At 42.6% G+C, this 15703-nt stretch overlaps 1 protein-coding gene across 2 annotated transcripts in view; it reads right to left on the bottom strand.

The window, feature by feature from the left end:
* The window catches only part of CENPI (centromere protein I), a 30987-nt gene extending 18196 nt beyond the window's left edge, over positions 1 to 12791 (bottom strand). The window contains exons 1-9 of one of the 2 annotated variants that reach the window (XM_054038834.1): positions 12718 to 12791; positions 11379 to 11751; positions 10837 to 10974; positions 8290 to 8408; positions 7460 to 7567; positions 5784 to 5832; positions 5313 to 5359; positions 2355 to 2444; positions 158 to 286 (exon numbers count right to left, since the gene is read on the bottom strand). In XM_054038834.1, coding sequence (XP_053894809.1) covers positions 158 to 286; positions 2355 to 2444; positions 5313 to 5359; positions 5784 to 5832; positions 7460 to 7567; positions 8290 to 8408; positions 10837 to 10974; positions 11379 to 11598 — 900 coding nt within the window. In that variant the 5' untranslated portion in view covers positions 11599 to 11751; positions 12718 to 12791. The other variant, XM_054038835.1, reaches the window with a different exon arrangement.
* Positions 12792 to 15703: the final 2912 nt, after the last annotated feature.

Raw genomic sequence — 15703 nt, 5'->3', positions numbered from 1 at the left:
TGCTATCCTGTGAATCACATCCCAGACTTGCAATATAAAGACAGAATTTCCCATTAAGTTACACTACCTTCCGCAATGTCTATCCAGATTCCAGCTCCTTTCTACAATTCAGCATGCTTGGCATTTTCTAGGATTCACATAAGTTCCCATAACTTACTCTCTTCCGGGACTGAGGGTGACCTGCGCCTAGAATCAGTTGCTGGGATATTGGAGACGTTCCCTGATTTCTTCGCCTTATGGTGTTGACTGCTGCCTTCCACAGGCTTTCTGAGTTCTTGAAGTAGGTCTAAAAACACAATCCAGGCACCTATGTGTGAGACCAAACTCTAAGGCAGAGTGACAGAAAAATCAATTGCCAATTTGATACATGTCACTACAGTGACATTTATGGGCTCTATTGTAAGGACTGCGCTTGACAGTCCAAAAGGTGCTAGGTCTCTGTCACAGTACAGTACAGCTTTTATTTCTCTGGACTCATTATCCTTTGACTACAATCTGAAAGATATGTATGTAATTTTCAAGGCATATGACCTTTCCCAAAGGTAAGAAAAAAAAGTCCCCGGGATCTCAAAAGTGTGGAAATTTGCATCTATTTTAGGATCCTGATGATGATATGCTGTCCATTCATAAAGACTGGATCTAAAGAATTTCATGTATTAAATAAAACCTGCCCAGGTATACGTGTGTCTTTATAGTGAAGATCCCATGCTTTCAAACAGCAGTGAGATCTGCCATAGAAGCGAACTGGATAATCACAGCTTTCACTGAACATTGGATTAAGTTTCTAGACATCATGGTTGTGAAGAAAACTTTTGAAATACAAACCAAACACAAAATTGCCAGCATAAGGCTTTATCTGAACTAAGTTTGCACCACTGAAGTTACAATCAGCTTTTAAATCATAACCTTTAATTAATGCAACCCTCCCCCTTCCCCCCCATGTGGAAACTCTAAATTTGTCTTATGAACCAATTTAACTAAAATAGATTATAAATTTGTTTTTAGGTGAACTGTCCTAAGCCTGGAAATTTCTATCTCCCATGCATGTGTGGGTACCAAAAGTTCCAACTACTCTCACAGATAAATCTGCAGCACAATGAAAACTGAAAATTTGGGGCAATGTAAAATAATCTGAAATGAACATTAAACAAATGCCACAAGGACTGCTTGTGTAATTTGCTTTCATACTGTAGTCAGTAAAAGCCTCAATTTTTAGACCTGGACAAATCTGCCTCACTGGAATGCCAGAAAAACCAGGCAGCCTTGCTGCAAAATTTAGATCTAGTTTGCTGCAGAGTTCTTGGTGTCTTTGTATAGTATGAAGCATATAAATAAGATAGTCAGCGTACATATCTTAACTTCACCAAATAACTTGCTGCATACACAGCACACAAACATTTATGAAAAGAAAGCCATACAGTCTGTTCCTACCTTGAAACTCCCCCAAATCCATCTCAGAACACATTGTCAGCTTCCCCACCATTACTTTCATATGCTAAAACTTTCAATTTAGATATCAGGCCTGCAAATAATTTAATACAGAGGTTCTCAAAATGTGGGTCAGGACCCCAAAGTGGGTTGCAACCCCATTTTAATGAGGTCACCTGGGTTGGCTTAGACTTGCTGGGGCCCAGGGCCAAAGCCCGAGCCCTACTGCCAGTAGCCAAAGCCAAAGCCCAAGGGCTTCAGCCCTGGGCAGCAGGGCTCAGGTTAGAGGCCACCCCGGCCTGTGGCTGAAGTCCTTGGGCTTTGGCTTCGCCCCTCCCCCTGGCCTGGGGTGGTCGGGCTCGGGCTTTGCCCCCCCACAACCTGGAGTGGTGGGACTCAGATGGGCTTGGGTTTTGGTCCCCCATCCTGGGGTAGTGTAGTAATTTTTGTTGTCAGAAGGGGTTCATGGTGCAATGAAGTTTGAGAACCATTGATCTAATGTTTACTCTGACTTGTGTCTTCCATTATTGTGCTGCAGTAGCACCCAAAGGTGTTTGGACAATGCCCAGCAGACTCATAGGAAGATATTACCTTCCCCCACAATGCTTATGATCAAATATACAAGACATAAAAATAGTATAACAATAGGAGGGAGACAGGAAAGGGAGGATGAGAGTAAGGACATGGTTACACCTGCTCGCTATGTGCCCTTCTCTGCTGAATCATTTTATATGTCTTCTCACTTCAGTATAAATAAATGGTAGCAATTCCCATAGAAAACTCTAATGGTTTCGTTTTACTGAGTGGAGAGAGGGTACAGAATTATTCTTTCACCATTGAATCATGAAGCAAAAGCTGCTTATGTAGGAAGGACAGTACAGACTTTAATCCCAATACAGACACATCAGAGTCACTCCATTCCTCACCTTCATCTTTGCAGGCAGAGTTATGGACACCAGCTCAGGGCAGAAAAGTTTGTACAGTGATAGCAGAGCCTGCAGATGAGGCTGCATTCCCTAGAAGAAAAAGAAGAGAGTTAAAATGTGCACCATAAGAAACAGCAAGGAAAACCCAATTGATACTGCAAGTCTACACACTAGTGTGTTATTAATCAGTCCAAATTAGCATTGTGCAACTGAGGAGGGAGGAAAAGGAGGAAGAAAAGAACATCTCTACTGAGGACTGGAAATAGTAAGGAAGTTTGGGTGGGAAAAGAAGATACAGTTTAAATTGCCATAGATCAGACTACTAAATAAATCAAAATTACTGTATAAAATGTATATCATATCTATTTTGCCTAAATACACATGCAAGCAGTTTTACTGGGATACCCATACTCCCCAATTGCACTTCATTACCCAAGGAGTGAACATAGCATTATATAGTTAAACTTCTTGAAGTGCTACTGATTTTGTAAAATATATTAATAGCTAGCTCTTACAGGAAGAGTTCTCATTGTACAATCTGTAAGATATATAATAAGATAATATCCTCTAAGATTATCTGTTACAAGTACCATGTAAATATTAAATTGACATTAAATTGAGGGGTGAAGAGGGATGAGTTGTGCCACAAAGATAAGAAAAAACTGACAATTGCAGGAGTTTAACACCATTTTAAGACCTCTGTGAATAATACCAATCCTTCTGGGCTAGATGTCTCTAGCTAGATTATCCAAATGTAGCCATTGCCCCACATTTTATAGTCTACTCTTTCCCTCAAAACAATCATACCAGAAGCATATATTTCCAGTCATGAAGTCTCAAAAGCATCCTTCGCAAATCATCATCATGGCAAATCCCAAAGGGACAGGCTTCCTGCAGATCAAATGCCATTGAGATCGTATCTAGCTACATCCTTAAGACTGTCTAGATGGATGCCAGTAATGGACATAGACCGAACAATCTTTTCGCACCACAGAAATTTTTGGTGCCCATGTGAACATTCCTTGGTAAACGCATTTCATAATTCATTGGTCTTCCATCCTAATAGTATGTTCGTACCAAAAAAGTCAGCAAGACTGAACCAATGCTGATGAGGGTGGTGGATGGGTTTAGCTATCAATACGCTCATTGCTGATCTTATCCTGCCACTTAATATGAAGCAGCCAACGAAGACAATGAGAATAGAAGATGTCAGTCTGATGCTCTTCAGCCTCCCCAGCACCCATGTTTCACTGGCATACAATAGTCCTGTAAATCCACAGCTTCCAACTCTGACATTTCCACAGAAGTCAATCAAGGACCCAGAACTTGGTGGTGGTGGTGGCTGCTGCTCTACGAGTGTACATATCTTTTGAACATTCTCTAAAATGGTCTGTTTCCCAAAAATTCAACAGTTGCCAACTGCTCAATATCCCTTCCAGAAAGATTAATACCAAGCTGGTCAGATGACAGAAAAAGTGAGACTTTGGTCTTTAATGCTTCAGTGGCCTTGAGCAGTTTGGAACAGAAAGCCATCCGCCCCAATTAACCCCTCTGCAAAAACTTCAGCAGCAAAGCCCCCATTTGTTTCCTGCCATTGCCAGATCCTAATCAAAAGCAGCATAGCCAAAAGTGGAGTTTGATGGTTTTAAAAAGTTAAATTATTTTCTTGGCATTTTTGTAGTCTGAGAATCCAACATAAAGATGACAACTATTTTAATGGCAATAGCTTTGGTGGGTGGAAGAAGGGAGAGAGTCCTCAACATCCAAATGTTGAGGAACTTTCATATTTTTCAGTTTTCCACCCATATGTCCTGCACAATGTGAAACGTTTCAGAGCCAATAAAACCCAGACGTGTTATTGTTGAATAGACAAAAGCTCTCTCCCAAATCATTTATATTCTATGTCTGCATATCTGCAGACACGTTACATTCTGTGTCCTGTTCTAATACTGTGATGGACAGCTTGTTAGCCATCAGTGTGTGTTTTACAGTTCATGATCTTACTTGGTAGATCTTTTAAAAATCTCAGTTGGTCTGTAGAAGGTAGGGAAAAGAGCAGTAGCTGCTCCTCCCTCTGGATTCAGGTTCCCACTACCTTTCTAGAAGGGGAAGAAGAGATGCTGGGATAACCAAGAAGATGCTGCAGTTGGGAGTCTAATGCAAGAGTAGGTTGTAAAGGATAAGAGTACCAAAGGAAAATAAATGCTGTCCAAGATTGATTATAGATACAAGAGAAGGGGAAGGGAAGACAAGGAAATGGAGGACACCTAGAGAAGGCAGACAGGGGATTGGCAGCAAAGGGAAAGAGAGAACACCAAAAGATAATCAAACAGAAAGAAAAGGTATAGAGAATAAAAGTATGGGTTGGGAAGCAGCAATCTGGTGGTTAGATGAAGTGACCTAGAGTCAACATCCCAGGTTTTATTCCTGGTTCTGATACTGACATGGGTGCCTTGAGCAGTTCACAGCATTTATGCCTCAGTTTCCCTTTCACATAATGGAGATATCTGCCCACTGTTTTGTTATTCTTGGATAACTGCCACAGAAGTATAAGATATATGAAGTGAACAGGAGAGTGGAAGATAAAAGGGAGTGAAGGAAAGGAAAAGGGAAGCCAAGAGATCGCTTTCAAATTTGTGTAATTTTATCATCCCTAGCTGTAAAATGTGTAATTAAAAAAAAAAAAAAAAAAAAGTGTAACTGTCATTGTGTGGGTGCTTGGAAGGGACACAAAGTCCAAATTAGGGATGTGTGCAGGTTAGGTGCAGCACTTGTGCTAAATGGCAAGCTGTGTGTGCAGCCCCTGGTATTCCAAAGGCTGGAAGCTACTATTCTGAAGTCTAACAACCTCATCCTTTGCAACGATATTTGCCATTCCTGTGAAAACATTAACCATAAGAGTTGTAAGCCTAATTCCAGTTATACTGCTTACTCATTTCAGGATTTCTAGTGACTCACCATCTTTGCCTGTAGATCTACCAGTCTCCTCACCCGAAAAGGCTTAACTGGGAAAAGAAAAAAAATTAAGAACATTAGGGTAGAATACAAAACATATCAGACATTTGGGTACAAATTAGAAGCCTCTTGGCCAATACACCAAAACAGACCAAGTTACACAAGAAAAAGGGCAGGAACAGACAGATCCATTATCAGCTGTATGCAGAAATTACTGGTCAAGTTTTTTGGCCTGTTATGCAAGAAAGCCTAAAAAGAGCATAATGGATCCTTTCTGGCCTTAAAATTTATGAATTTTTGAAGCCATCATGTTAGCACGGTAGGAAGAAAGCACTAGGGAAGATAATGGTCATCCCTTTTCTAAGCACATGAAACCAGCCCTGTATCATACAAATGGATGGTCAATGCATATTTATGCTCTGTATGGCCCAATCAACTAGACCCATAGGAACTATCAGGACTGAATGGACTCACCGCTCTCTCTTCTGGTCAGCAGATACAGCAGATGACAAACATAGGGGCACTGCAGAGAAAAAGGCTCAGTAAGCAATCTGATTCATCAGGATAGTTAATAGGCTAAATTCAGAAACTACTTCCACTGGACACAACTAACAGGCTGGTATCTCATACTTAAGTAAATATCCTCAGGATCCTGCTGCCATACTGAGGTTGAAGTGCTTCAGTCAGTTACCAGGATGCAGAACATGCACTAGATTCTTCGGGAAGAAGTCCTCATTGTCATATGTATACAGTACCAGTACAGTTCTGCATTAGAACTGACAACCAATGCGTATGCCAATAGTTTCATTTAACACCATTATGCACATTCGTTGGTGAAGTTGTTCAGCCAGGGTCCATTTGGGAGATGATCCTTGTTTCTCAAATGAAGGCTAATCAATTCAGAAGTTGGTGAGCAAAAGGACATGAATTAATCAAAAACCAGCTTCTTTTATCAGCGCTTATAATTGCAGCAAATGCATCGGGGGTCTGGCATTGATTTTTTTGTGCCAGATATTAATCTTTGCTGCACTTTCAACTGACCTATTGTGCCTGAAACTAGTATTTAAAGGGTAGGAATTCAGTTGTAGGAATCCAATTTTCAGCAGAGGTCACAAGCGAAGTTCAGCAAAACCAGCCAAACATACTGCAGGAAATATCTTGTCTTTGGTGTAAGTCTACTGTACTGCAATACATTTTAAACATCAAAAACCATCATGTAGGACTTTTCACAATTAACAGCAATTAATGTCTCTGCTCTCTCATGGAAAATGCCTATGGGATTTAATAGAAAATACTCTCACTATAATATTTTTTAAAAAACCCTACAGAAATAGAATGATGCTCCTGCTAGAGTATTCCATATGTCAGTTAAAACATTCTACAGAAATGGCCTCATTGTCTCAAATTCTATAAGTTTCTAAAGTAATTTCTATAGAAGTCTATCTTCATTTGTTTGATGTTTTCTAACAGTCCCAGAGGGCAGCATATGAAAATGTTACATGTTTTCTGACCTCAGGTATGGTTCTGAAGAGATCAGTATTTCACACCTTCACGACATGAGACAATGGGTGACCTTACATTCCAGATAATAAAATACTTATGTAACTACCATATAAAAAAGTCACCAACTGCCTGATTCCCACTTAAGTTACATTTATGTTAGTGGAATGGCATTTGGATTCTGTTTATTAAATGAGCATTACTTTAAAAGGCTCTTTTTTGCCTATGATGTACAGACAGTTCCATCCTGGGAGTTTTACCTCTTCGCTGTCTGACATTAAAAGCAACGCTAGACTCTGCAGTGTCACAGTGTCTCTTAGGAACTGAGACAGCATTCACTGTCACTTTGCTCTTGCTATAAAGCATGAAGTCCTGGATGCTCATTTACACAACCTTGCTGTCAGTGCCAAACTAGAGTAATCTTATGTTGAACTTCCATGCTGGGTGTTCTAGGTTCAGAAGAAATTTTGGAATCATTGGAAAAAAGCAGAGTGAAGAGGGCCAGTCACTCTACTATAAACACATACTACAGCACTAGAGGAAAGGGCTCCACTCTCTAGTTACTCCAGGCCAGCATAATAAGACGTACAGTACAGGTGAACACTCTAAATTTGTTCAGAACCAAAGGAACATACTCCTGTTTTCCTTACCAGCTTCTCATCTTGTAGGGAGCAGAAGAAGAAGCCATAGAGTGCATGAAGCTTTTCTTTGTGATCAATGAAGTCAAACATTGCAATCAGCCATCTTAAGAAGAGCAGCTGCAGCAAAACAAGAGAATCATGCTGCAGTAAATGAGGGAAAAACTAGACAGACAGACCGACCGACCAACCATCACCCCACTCCAGAGGACTTATTTAAAGTTGTACACCCTCCTTGAGATCAGCAAGGCAGCCAAGGGACATCTTTGAACAGTTTGGTATAGCCAATCTCCTTGTTATTGTGCTAAAGCTTGGAGAAAGCAGTAAACAGTAAACTTAGAATGGAGAAAGTGCCCTGGTTTTGAGTATATGCTAACCTCTAGGGAACTGATCACTTGGATTTAGACTGCTCTGACTAGTCTTCCATGCAGACTAGTCAGACATAAGGGATTCCAAGAAAAAGGCTTCAATCTATGCTCCTTCAAGGATTAATTGAGGCCATATTTTGTTCAGATTCTGAACTATCATGATAGGCAGGAACATCTTGGTGCATTTTGGGGAAATGCTTGACACCACAGAGGCATATTGAACATCTTGATGTAAGTAGCTTCCCAAAAAAACTCAAAAGTACAGAATAAGCAGAAGTTGTGTCTACTTCCCACACTACTCTGTCAAAGACCTGCTATTCCAGTGCCTAGGCTTCTCTGCCAGTTTTGCTAATGGGTACCAACTATGTGATGACTTTGCACATTAAGCCTCTGGATTTCCTCTTCCTAAAAGCAGCCTGCTCTGAATCATCTGTCCCCAGTAGCCGTTACTACTACAAGTGTTTGTAAAGTTACCTGGGTGCTGCCAGAGCATTTGCCAACACAGAGCCAGGATACTGCTGAAACCACTGAACTTTCTGCTATTACTGAGGCTGGAATCAGGCACTTCAAGATCCGAGTATTTACTGTATCAGCTACAAAAGAGACCATTCAGAGTGAGATAGTGCTTCAAGTTCCAGGTTCTTTGCCATGTCATACGCAGGTGAGACCATCATGTCCTTTCTGAGACAGATTATTTACCTATATGCAGCTACCACAGGCTGGAATAAGAATCTAACAAGGACTTACTGGAAAAAATTCTTACAAAAAGCCTTAAGACTGGTTAATAGTCAAAAAGTAGGAACCTGATTGTCCTCACACCAGTTTTACAGACGTGCAACTCCATTAGCTTCAATGCAGTTACTCTGGATTTACAGCAGCGTAACTCAGAGGAAAAAAAAAGATACAGCCTGTTGACGTGCATATTGCCTTTATTAGCCTAGATACCTGGAGTTTATGGAAGTATGAGCTGGAGAAAAAAAGGAATTTCCTTTGAATCAGCATAAGGTCAGAGTATCCGAAACCATTTCAGATTATAAATTCAAGTGGCCTGAAACCTAACCACAACCACCTTCATATTCCTATATTACTAGCCAGTGCCAGGTTCATCCTAATTACAGGTATTGGCTAGTGGACATAAAATTAGACCACCCCAGGACTTTAGTATTTAAATAGTGTTTAGTTCTTTAGTTAGAGTCAGGCAAAAATAACAGGAATTCTTTATAGCCAATATTTGACTAAGGAACAAACAACATAAGAAAACAATACAAAACACATGCATTAGCAGCTGTTCTTTTGTTGCCATATAGTGTCTGAGTCAGTAGCTTGACAGTGCTCGAATGAGACTTAGGACTACAAGCCAACACTATTCAATACTGGTGTATGATGTAAAGCACTAGTGTGCCTATTTTAAACTCATCTTTAAAGGTCAGAAGGGACCACTGTGATCATTTAGTCCAGGGATCAGCAACCTTTGGCATGTGGCCCGTCAGGGAAACCCGCTGGCGGGGCGGGCCGGTTTGTTTACCTGCAGCATCCTTAGGTTTGGCTGATCACAGCTCCCATTGGCTGCGGTTTGCCGTTCCAGGCCAGTGGGAGCTGCAGGAAATGGCAGCCAGCACATCCCTCAGCCCAAACCGCTTCCCGCAGCCCCCATTGGCCTGGAACAGCGAACTGCAGCCAGTGGGAGCTGCGATCGGCCGAACCTGCGGCCGCTGCAGGTAAACAAACCCTCCCAGCGGATTTCCCTGATGGGCCATGTGCCAAAGGTTGCCGATCCCTGATCTAGTTGGACCTCCTGCACATTGCAGGCCACAGAACCTCACCTACCCATTCCTGTAATAGCCCCCTAACCTCTGGTTGCGTTACTGAAGTCCTTAAATCATGATTTAAAGACCTCAAGTTACAGAGAATCAATAATTTACACTAGTTTAAACCTGCAAGTGACCTGTGCCCCATAATACAGAGAAAGACGAAACCCCACAGGGTCTCTACCAGTCTGACAAGAGGGAAAATTGAACGTTGAAATGAAACTGGAAGGTCAAATATGGACTAAAAATTGAGTTTTGTAAACATAAGACCAATAGAAATGTCTGCCTAGCTCTTTTCAAAATTTCAAATACAGTATATTGAACTGCATTCTATTACAGCATTTGCAACATGGTGCTAGTACATGAGAGCTAGAAAGTGAAACCAACTACTCTATTGTGATTACTCAGGACAAGGGAAAAAGTAAAATCAGAGTAAGAGTGAGAACTGAATTAAGTGTTTAAAATTTCACTCATGGTTTGTAATGTTATCAACATGTAAAATGTGAGAGTGTCAGTTTCACATCAGCAGTTTAGTTTTGTAAAGAGGCACCAATTATTTTATGCCAATAAAAGGGACCTACTAAAGTTGTAATAACCAGAAGAAAAATATCCTCCACATGCTAACATGCATCTTTAGGTTTTTGAGGTGGAGGATTGTTATTTGTTTTAAATCCATTGGCTCATCACCAATTTAAAAGCAAAATGGTGGTCAGTAATTTTGAAAAAAAACACACTTATCAAGTCTGCACTGACACTCCATTCCTTTGTCTGTATGAGACACTGCAAAAGTTTAAGCTAAAAATAAGCAGCCATGTCAGCTGCATGTCAGGGGAGAAGAAACCCAAACAATCCCCAGCATGGAAGAGGAGAGAAAGGTTTCTAGGGACTACAAGCCTGTAAGAGATTTTATAAAGTAAGCGACACAGCAGTATTCTTTTAAATATTGAAGACAATAGGTTATATATGTATATATTTACAATTTTTATCCAAAGTATTCCTTGTCCCTACTAAGTTTGCTACACTTATTTTAGCAAAAACTCAGAATGTACATTAAAGAACTTTAAGGATGCTGTAAATTTACAGTAAGGGACAAAGCATGACAATACAACCACCAAAACATATTCTCTCAAAGCCATGGATATGGTACGAGAGTGGCAGGAGGGAAGGAAGACACATTCACAGTGGACATGCTAGCAATTTCTGAATGTTTTACCAAGGTGGCCACTGAGTGCCACATTCAGCAACACATCAAGTCCTTCTGGGGATAATCCTTTCTGCAGGGCAATGCTTTCCACAGTAGCCAAGTGTTTCTGAAGAACCTCATTCTTTTTCAGTGGAATGTAGTCTTTAACTAAAAGAAGAAAAAAAAATGTAGGGATTAAAGTGCATCCTGATAATCATCCTCCTGAGAAATATGTATGTCCACGGGGATGCATTCTACCCCCAAATCTGTCTTCTGCTGATAGTTTACCACTTTAAGAGAAAACACCCTGGTTTTCAAAAGCTGCTGTCCACCCACAGCTCCCATTAATGGTTCCCCTGTATAGTTTGTTCTCTCTGTCTGGGTGTTTCTCAAAGCAATAGGTGAGAAGAAGAAAAAAATCAAGATAGGAAAATAATTATAAAACCACAAAAACAGCCAGATGGACTCAAGTTGCATGTGAAACTATTTTAAACTCATTTAAAAATGGACTACATTTCACGTTGATAGTGCCCTTTTCAATATCAGAAGCAAAGTTATATCACTGCTCTTACCCCTCTCAAAATAGGTCAGAGCTTGCTCCAGATGGTCTTGTGTGCTGTTGCCTGCCTCATCACTGGCAGATTGCTGCTTCCCTTTCTCATGTTTCTGGGCACTCTTCAAGTCCGCAGGCTTTGGGCCAGCTGTTCTCTCTCCTATTTGCCATGCAGAGAGGCTACTACGGCGAACCTGCAAAGCCTGCTTTGGATTCTTGGCATTCTCTCTTTGCTGCATCCCTTCAGTCTCCCAGCTGGGAAGGGCAAATTAAGTACTGACTCATCTGCCAGTCTGGTTCCAAATCTTTCCCCCAAAGAGGCAAGAATATAAATCAAGGCCCCAAAGCCAGATATACCTCCAGCAGTTGAAGAACATCAAAGAGCCACTTGCCTGCAAGAAGATGAAAGTCAGTTTATCCACAGCCTTTCCAACAAACCCACTACAGGATTCGGCATAAAGTAACTAACTATGACTTGCCATAAACCACTTAGAGCAGCATGTGCCCCAGAAAGGGCAGATAACCCAGTTAGAAGAGTATCTATATACACAGGCCATCCATTGTGTACAGACAAGCCCAATTCTTCCCTCCAGCAGAGAAAGATGAAGGAAAGCTCACAAGTAGGAATTTTTAAAGGGGAATATGTCATCTTGAAAATTAAGTGTCCGAAAGACATGTACAATTATAACACATAACACTGAAAAAGTTAGCAAAAATAATCAAAACAGAAGAAATGCTGGGGATTACTATTCTACCCCATGCACGAACAGTTTGGTATTGTTGTCTCTCCAGGCCACCGAAGTCCCCCTGGCTAGAAAGGTTCTTAGATACATCAGTAACAGAGCAGAAAAACAAACACATATATTCTACAACAATCAATATTTAAACATTCAAGTTGACAGGGCCCCTTTAAATAACCCACAGCTCTGAATTGCCACTAAAGGGGGAAAGAACAATGCAGAGACAGAAACAGGACCGTGAGCAGTCAAATCAGGCAGGAAGCTGCCCATCGCCCACATGTCTAGTGATCCCTGCTCTGCGGGCTCACACCCCGCGCTCCCAGCTCCCCATCTTCTGGGCCATTGCCCTGCGCTCGGCACCCGCAGCAGGGCCCTTAGCCTGGAGCACCCAAAGGCCCCCGCGCTGCTCGGAGCTGTCCCGGCCCTAGCGAGGCTCAGAGCCCGACCTCAGACAGGCCTGCGAGGTGCCCAGCTATCCTGCGCTGCCAGCCCTTGGGCCCTGCGCGAGGACTGTCAGCCCCCGCCGGTGGTTACCGACCGGCACCGTAATACACCTGTCCCCCAGATATCTACTTCCTCAGGTGGCTGCCCACGCTGCCATGGTAACATCCCCTTTACCTGACTCCACTGTTACGGGTTTTTTTTTTAACCGTCCGAATCAATTCAAACCCCCGCGCCACTCCCTACGCATGCGCAGAACGCAATCGTAAGGCAGTAGCTAGAGCGAGGAGGTGATCATTGCGCGCGCGCGTGGAGCTCGCGGGTGCGGATTGGTCGGACAAAAACTGACCTCATGAGAGCGTCAATGTTCCTTGTGAGCATGCGCAACTTCCCACGCGGGCGGGGGAAAGGAGCGGGATGTCTTTACGCATGCGTATTAGGGTCATTGAGGTTGGTGACTGGGCTATGCGCGTGCTCAGTGGTATGGCGGACTTTTTTTGTCGGTTGGGTCAGGGTCAGGGGGTCACGCGACTGCAGGGGTGTTGGCGCGCGTGCCGGAGGAAGAACCTTGAGTTAGCCAAGAGCGAGGTCGAGCGTGGGCCACGCCTATGTAGGGGACCCTCCCTCATCAGGGCAAGGGGGCTGCTCGCTTCCCTGGCAGCGCCACGCCACACAGGGGGCAGACAGGCAGAGAGCCCACGTAGTACCTGCCCGCAGAGGAGCCCAGGGGGCCTCTTTCCCAGTGCGCTGGAGGTGCAGGGGTGACAGAGGCTTCCTACCTGATGTCTCTGAGGTGTTCACACACCCCTGCCCATGAACAGACCTGTGTGCCCTGTGCCCAGGAGTGTGCAGGGGAGCCATGCCCACCTCCACTCCCATGCCTACCTCCACGTGCCTGCCTGCCTATTCACCCAACCCAACTTACACCTGCCTGCCCAAGCCAGCCTGCCCATGCCCACTTACACATGCCTACTGCCCACCCATATGCATATGCCTGTCCACCCCTGTGCACATACCCCAATGCACCTCAGCATAGGGGCAGCAACATGTGCTCTGACATGCCTTGTGCAAGTGGAAACACAGCAGAGGGTGTGGGGTTTTCAGCAAGCCTTGAAGTCAATGCACCAACTCACCATCCCTCTTGCTTTGTCAGAGTTGCCTTTTGACTCCCACAAAGAGAGGCTTTGCCCTGCAAGCCCTGTGCCTCTATCAGGGAAGTCACTGTAGTGCCACTCGCAACAAGCAAGGTATCTCTCCTGCAGCTCCTATGTTGTTTCTAGGGAGGACAGGCCCTTGAAAGGGGCTGCCCTCAGCAGAGCTGAAGTGGTGGCAGCATGATGGGAGGGGACATTTCTGAATTTACAGGCAAAAGGAGGAAAAAATGAGAGGAGTAAAAAGGAGCCTGAAAGGGGAAGTTAGCATGATAAGATGCCATGCATGGGGCCTGGATTCAATTTCTGGCCCCTTACCTCTTCACCTCTAGCAAGCAGGAATGACTAATGCTCCAAAAGTAGCATGCCAACACACATTGGGGCAAGGAGAGAGGGCAACCCAATATAGGCATATAGAGTTTTGTTGGTGGCCTTCAAAAAGCAGGCCCTATTTTGTTCTTTAATGAAAGATGTAGCTGCAATTGGGGGTCATAATAATAGTCCAATGTGGGGGAACTGTAAAGGCTCTGAAAAGGGGATGGAGGTGGAGAGATGGGAAGGTTTTCAGGCTTTCATGGCATATGAAGTGCTTCTAGTTTGCATCAAATTGAGGAAATTTTCAAGATTTTATGCTGATTATGCTTTATTGGTAGGGTGTCCAAAGCTATATGAGGTACTTCACTAAAGACATAAACCTGCTCCCAAAAGCTTTATGTAAATTTTAGATGTGACACAAGTGAATGGCAGACATGCAGAGGATCACAGCAATACAACTGTGGAAACTTAGTTTAAGCGTGTGCATGTCTTGGTGGTTCTGTAAAAATATTTTAAAAATAAACACAGTGACATTTAATTTTGGGTATCAGGTAAGAAATTACTTCAGAAGGTGGAACAAACTACATATGCATTTGGGCTGACTTTGGGATAGTCCCTTAAAACAGAAGATTCTGTAACAAGCATGGTCTCTTTTATAATTTTCGCTGTATTCTCCAGGACAGCTGTTGTGAGAGGTAACTAAGCACAACTGGAAGTTCTGCAAATGTCAGCCTCAATCCCCTGTATTCACACAGTTCTCCCCATAAATGTCTTTTTTCACCCCCAACCTAATCTGTGCTGCAAGGTATCCTTATGACTGCATCATGACAAGACCTCAGGGAACTTGAAATAAAAACGGGGGCGTTTATATACGTGCAGAACAAACTTACGAATATGGTATCTCTCCCTTAACAATGGATACATCCTTAACATATATGCAGTTGAATGCTGTCTAATGTGCTGAATACAATTTTTCAAGGGCTGGGATTGAAAGTTTCTGCAATATAGGTGGCACCTAGTCTATGTCTGCTACATTCTTAAAAAAGGGGCAAAGTGGGTGGCTAGACCTGACACAGTACTCCAGGTTAATACATATCCTTGGTTTATATAATAATATTTTCAGTATTATTCTCTAGCTCTTTCTTCGTATACCCTAGCAAGTTTGCCTTTCTGATTGCCTCTTCACACTGAGCAGAGATTTTTTCAACGGTCATAATAATAGTCAGTCCCTTTCTTAAATGGTTATAAGTATCAGAGGGGTAGCCATGTTAGTCTGAATCTGTAAAAAGCAACAGAGGGTCCTGTGGCACCTTTAAGACTAACAGAAGTATTGGGAACATAAGCTTATATGCAAGTCTTGCATCTGAAGAAGTGAGGTTCTTACCCACGAAAGCTTATGTTCCCAATACTTCTGTTAGTCTTAAAGGTGCCACAGGACCCTCTGTTGCTTTTTAAATGGTTATAGTAAATTTAGAACACAATGATGTAGTTCAGATTGTTCTTTCCAATGTGCATTATCTAGCACTTTTCAGCACTACATTTTCCTTTCCTTGATAGAAATGGTCATACTCAACCAGGAAGGGACTTTTAGGCAGATGTCATTCTAGGAAGACATTCAACTCTGCCAAGACATTTTCCTTCAAACTTCAAAAAGTTTATTTTCATGAGTAATTAAAAAAAACCACACAAATACCAAG

This window comes from Malaclemys terrapin, chromosome 9 (genome assembly GCF_027887155.1).
Source record: "Malaclemys terrapin pileata isolate rMalTer1 chromosome 9, rMalTer1.hap1, whole genome shotgun sequence".
Lineage (NCBI taxonomy): Eukaryota > Metazoa > Chordata > Testudines > Emydidae > Malaclemys > Malaclemys terrapin.
This window is presented reverse-complemented; position numbering and strand designations above follow the sequence as displayed.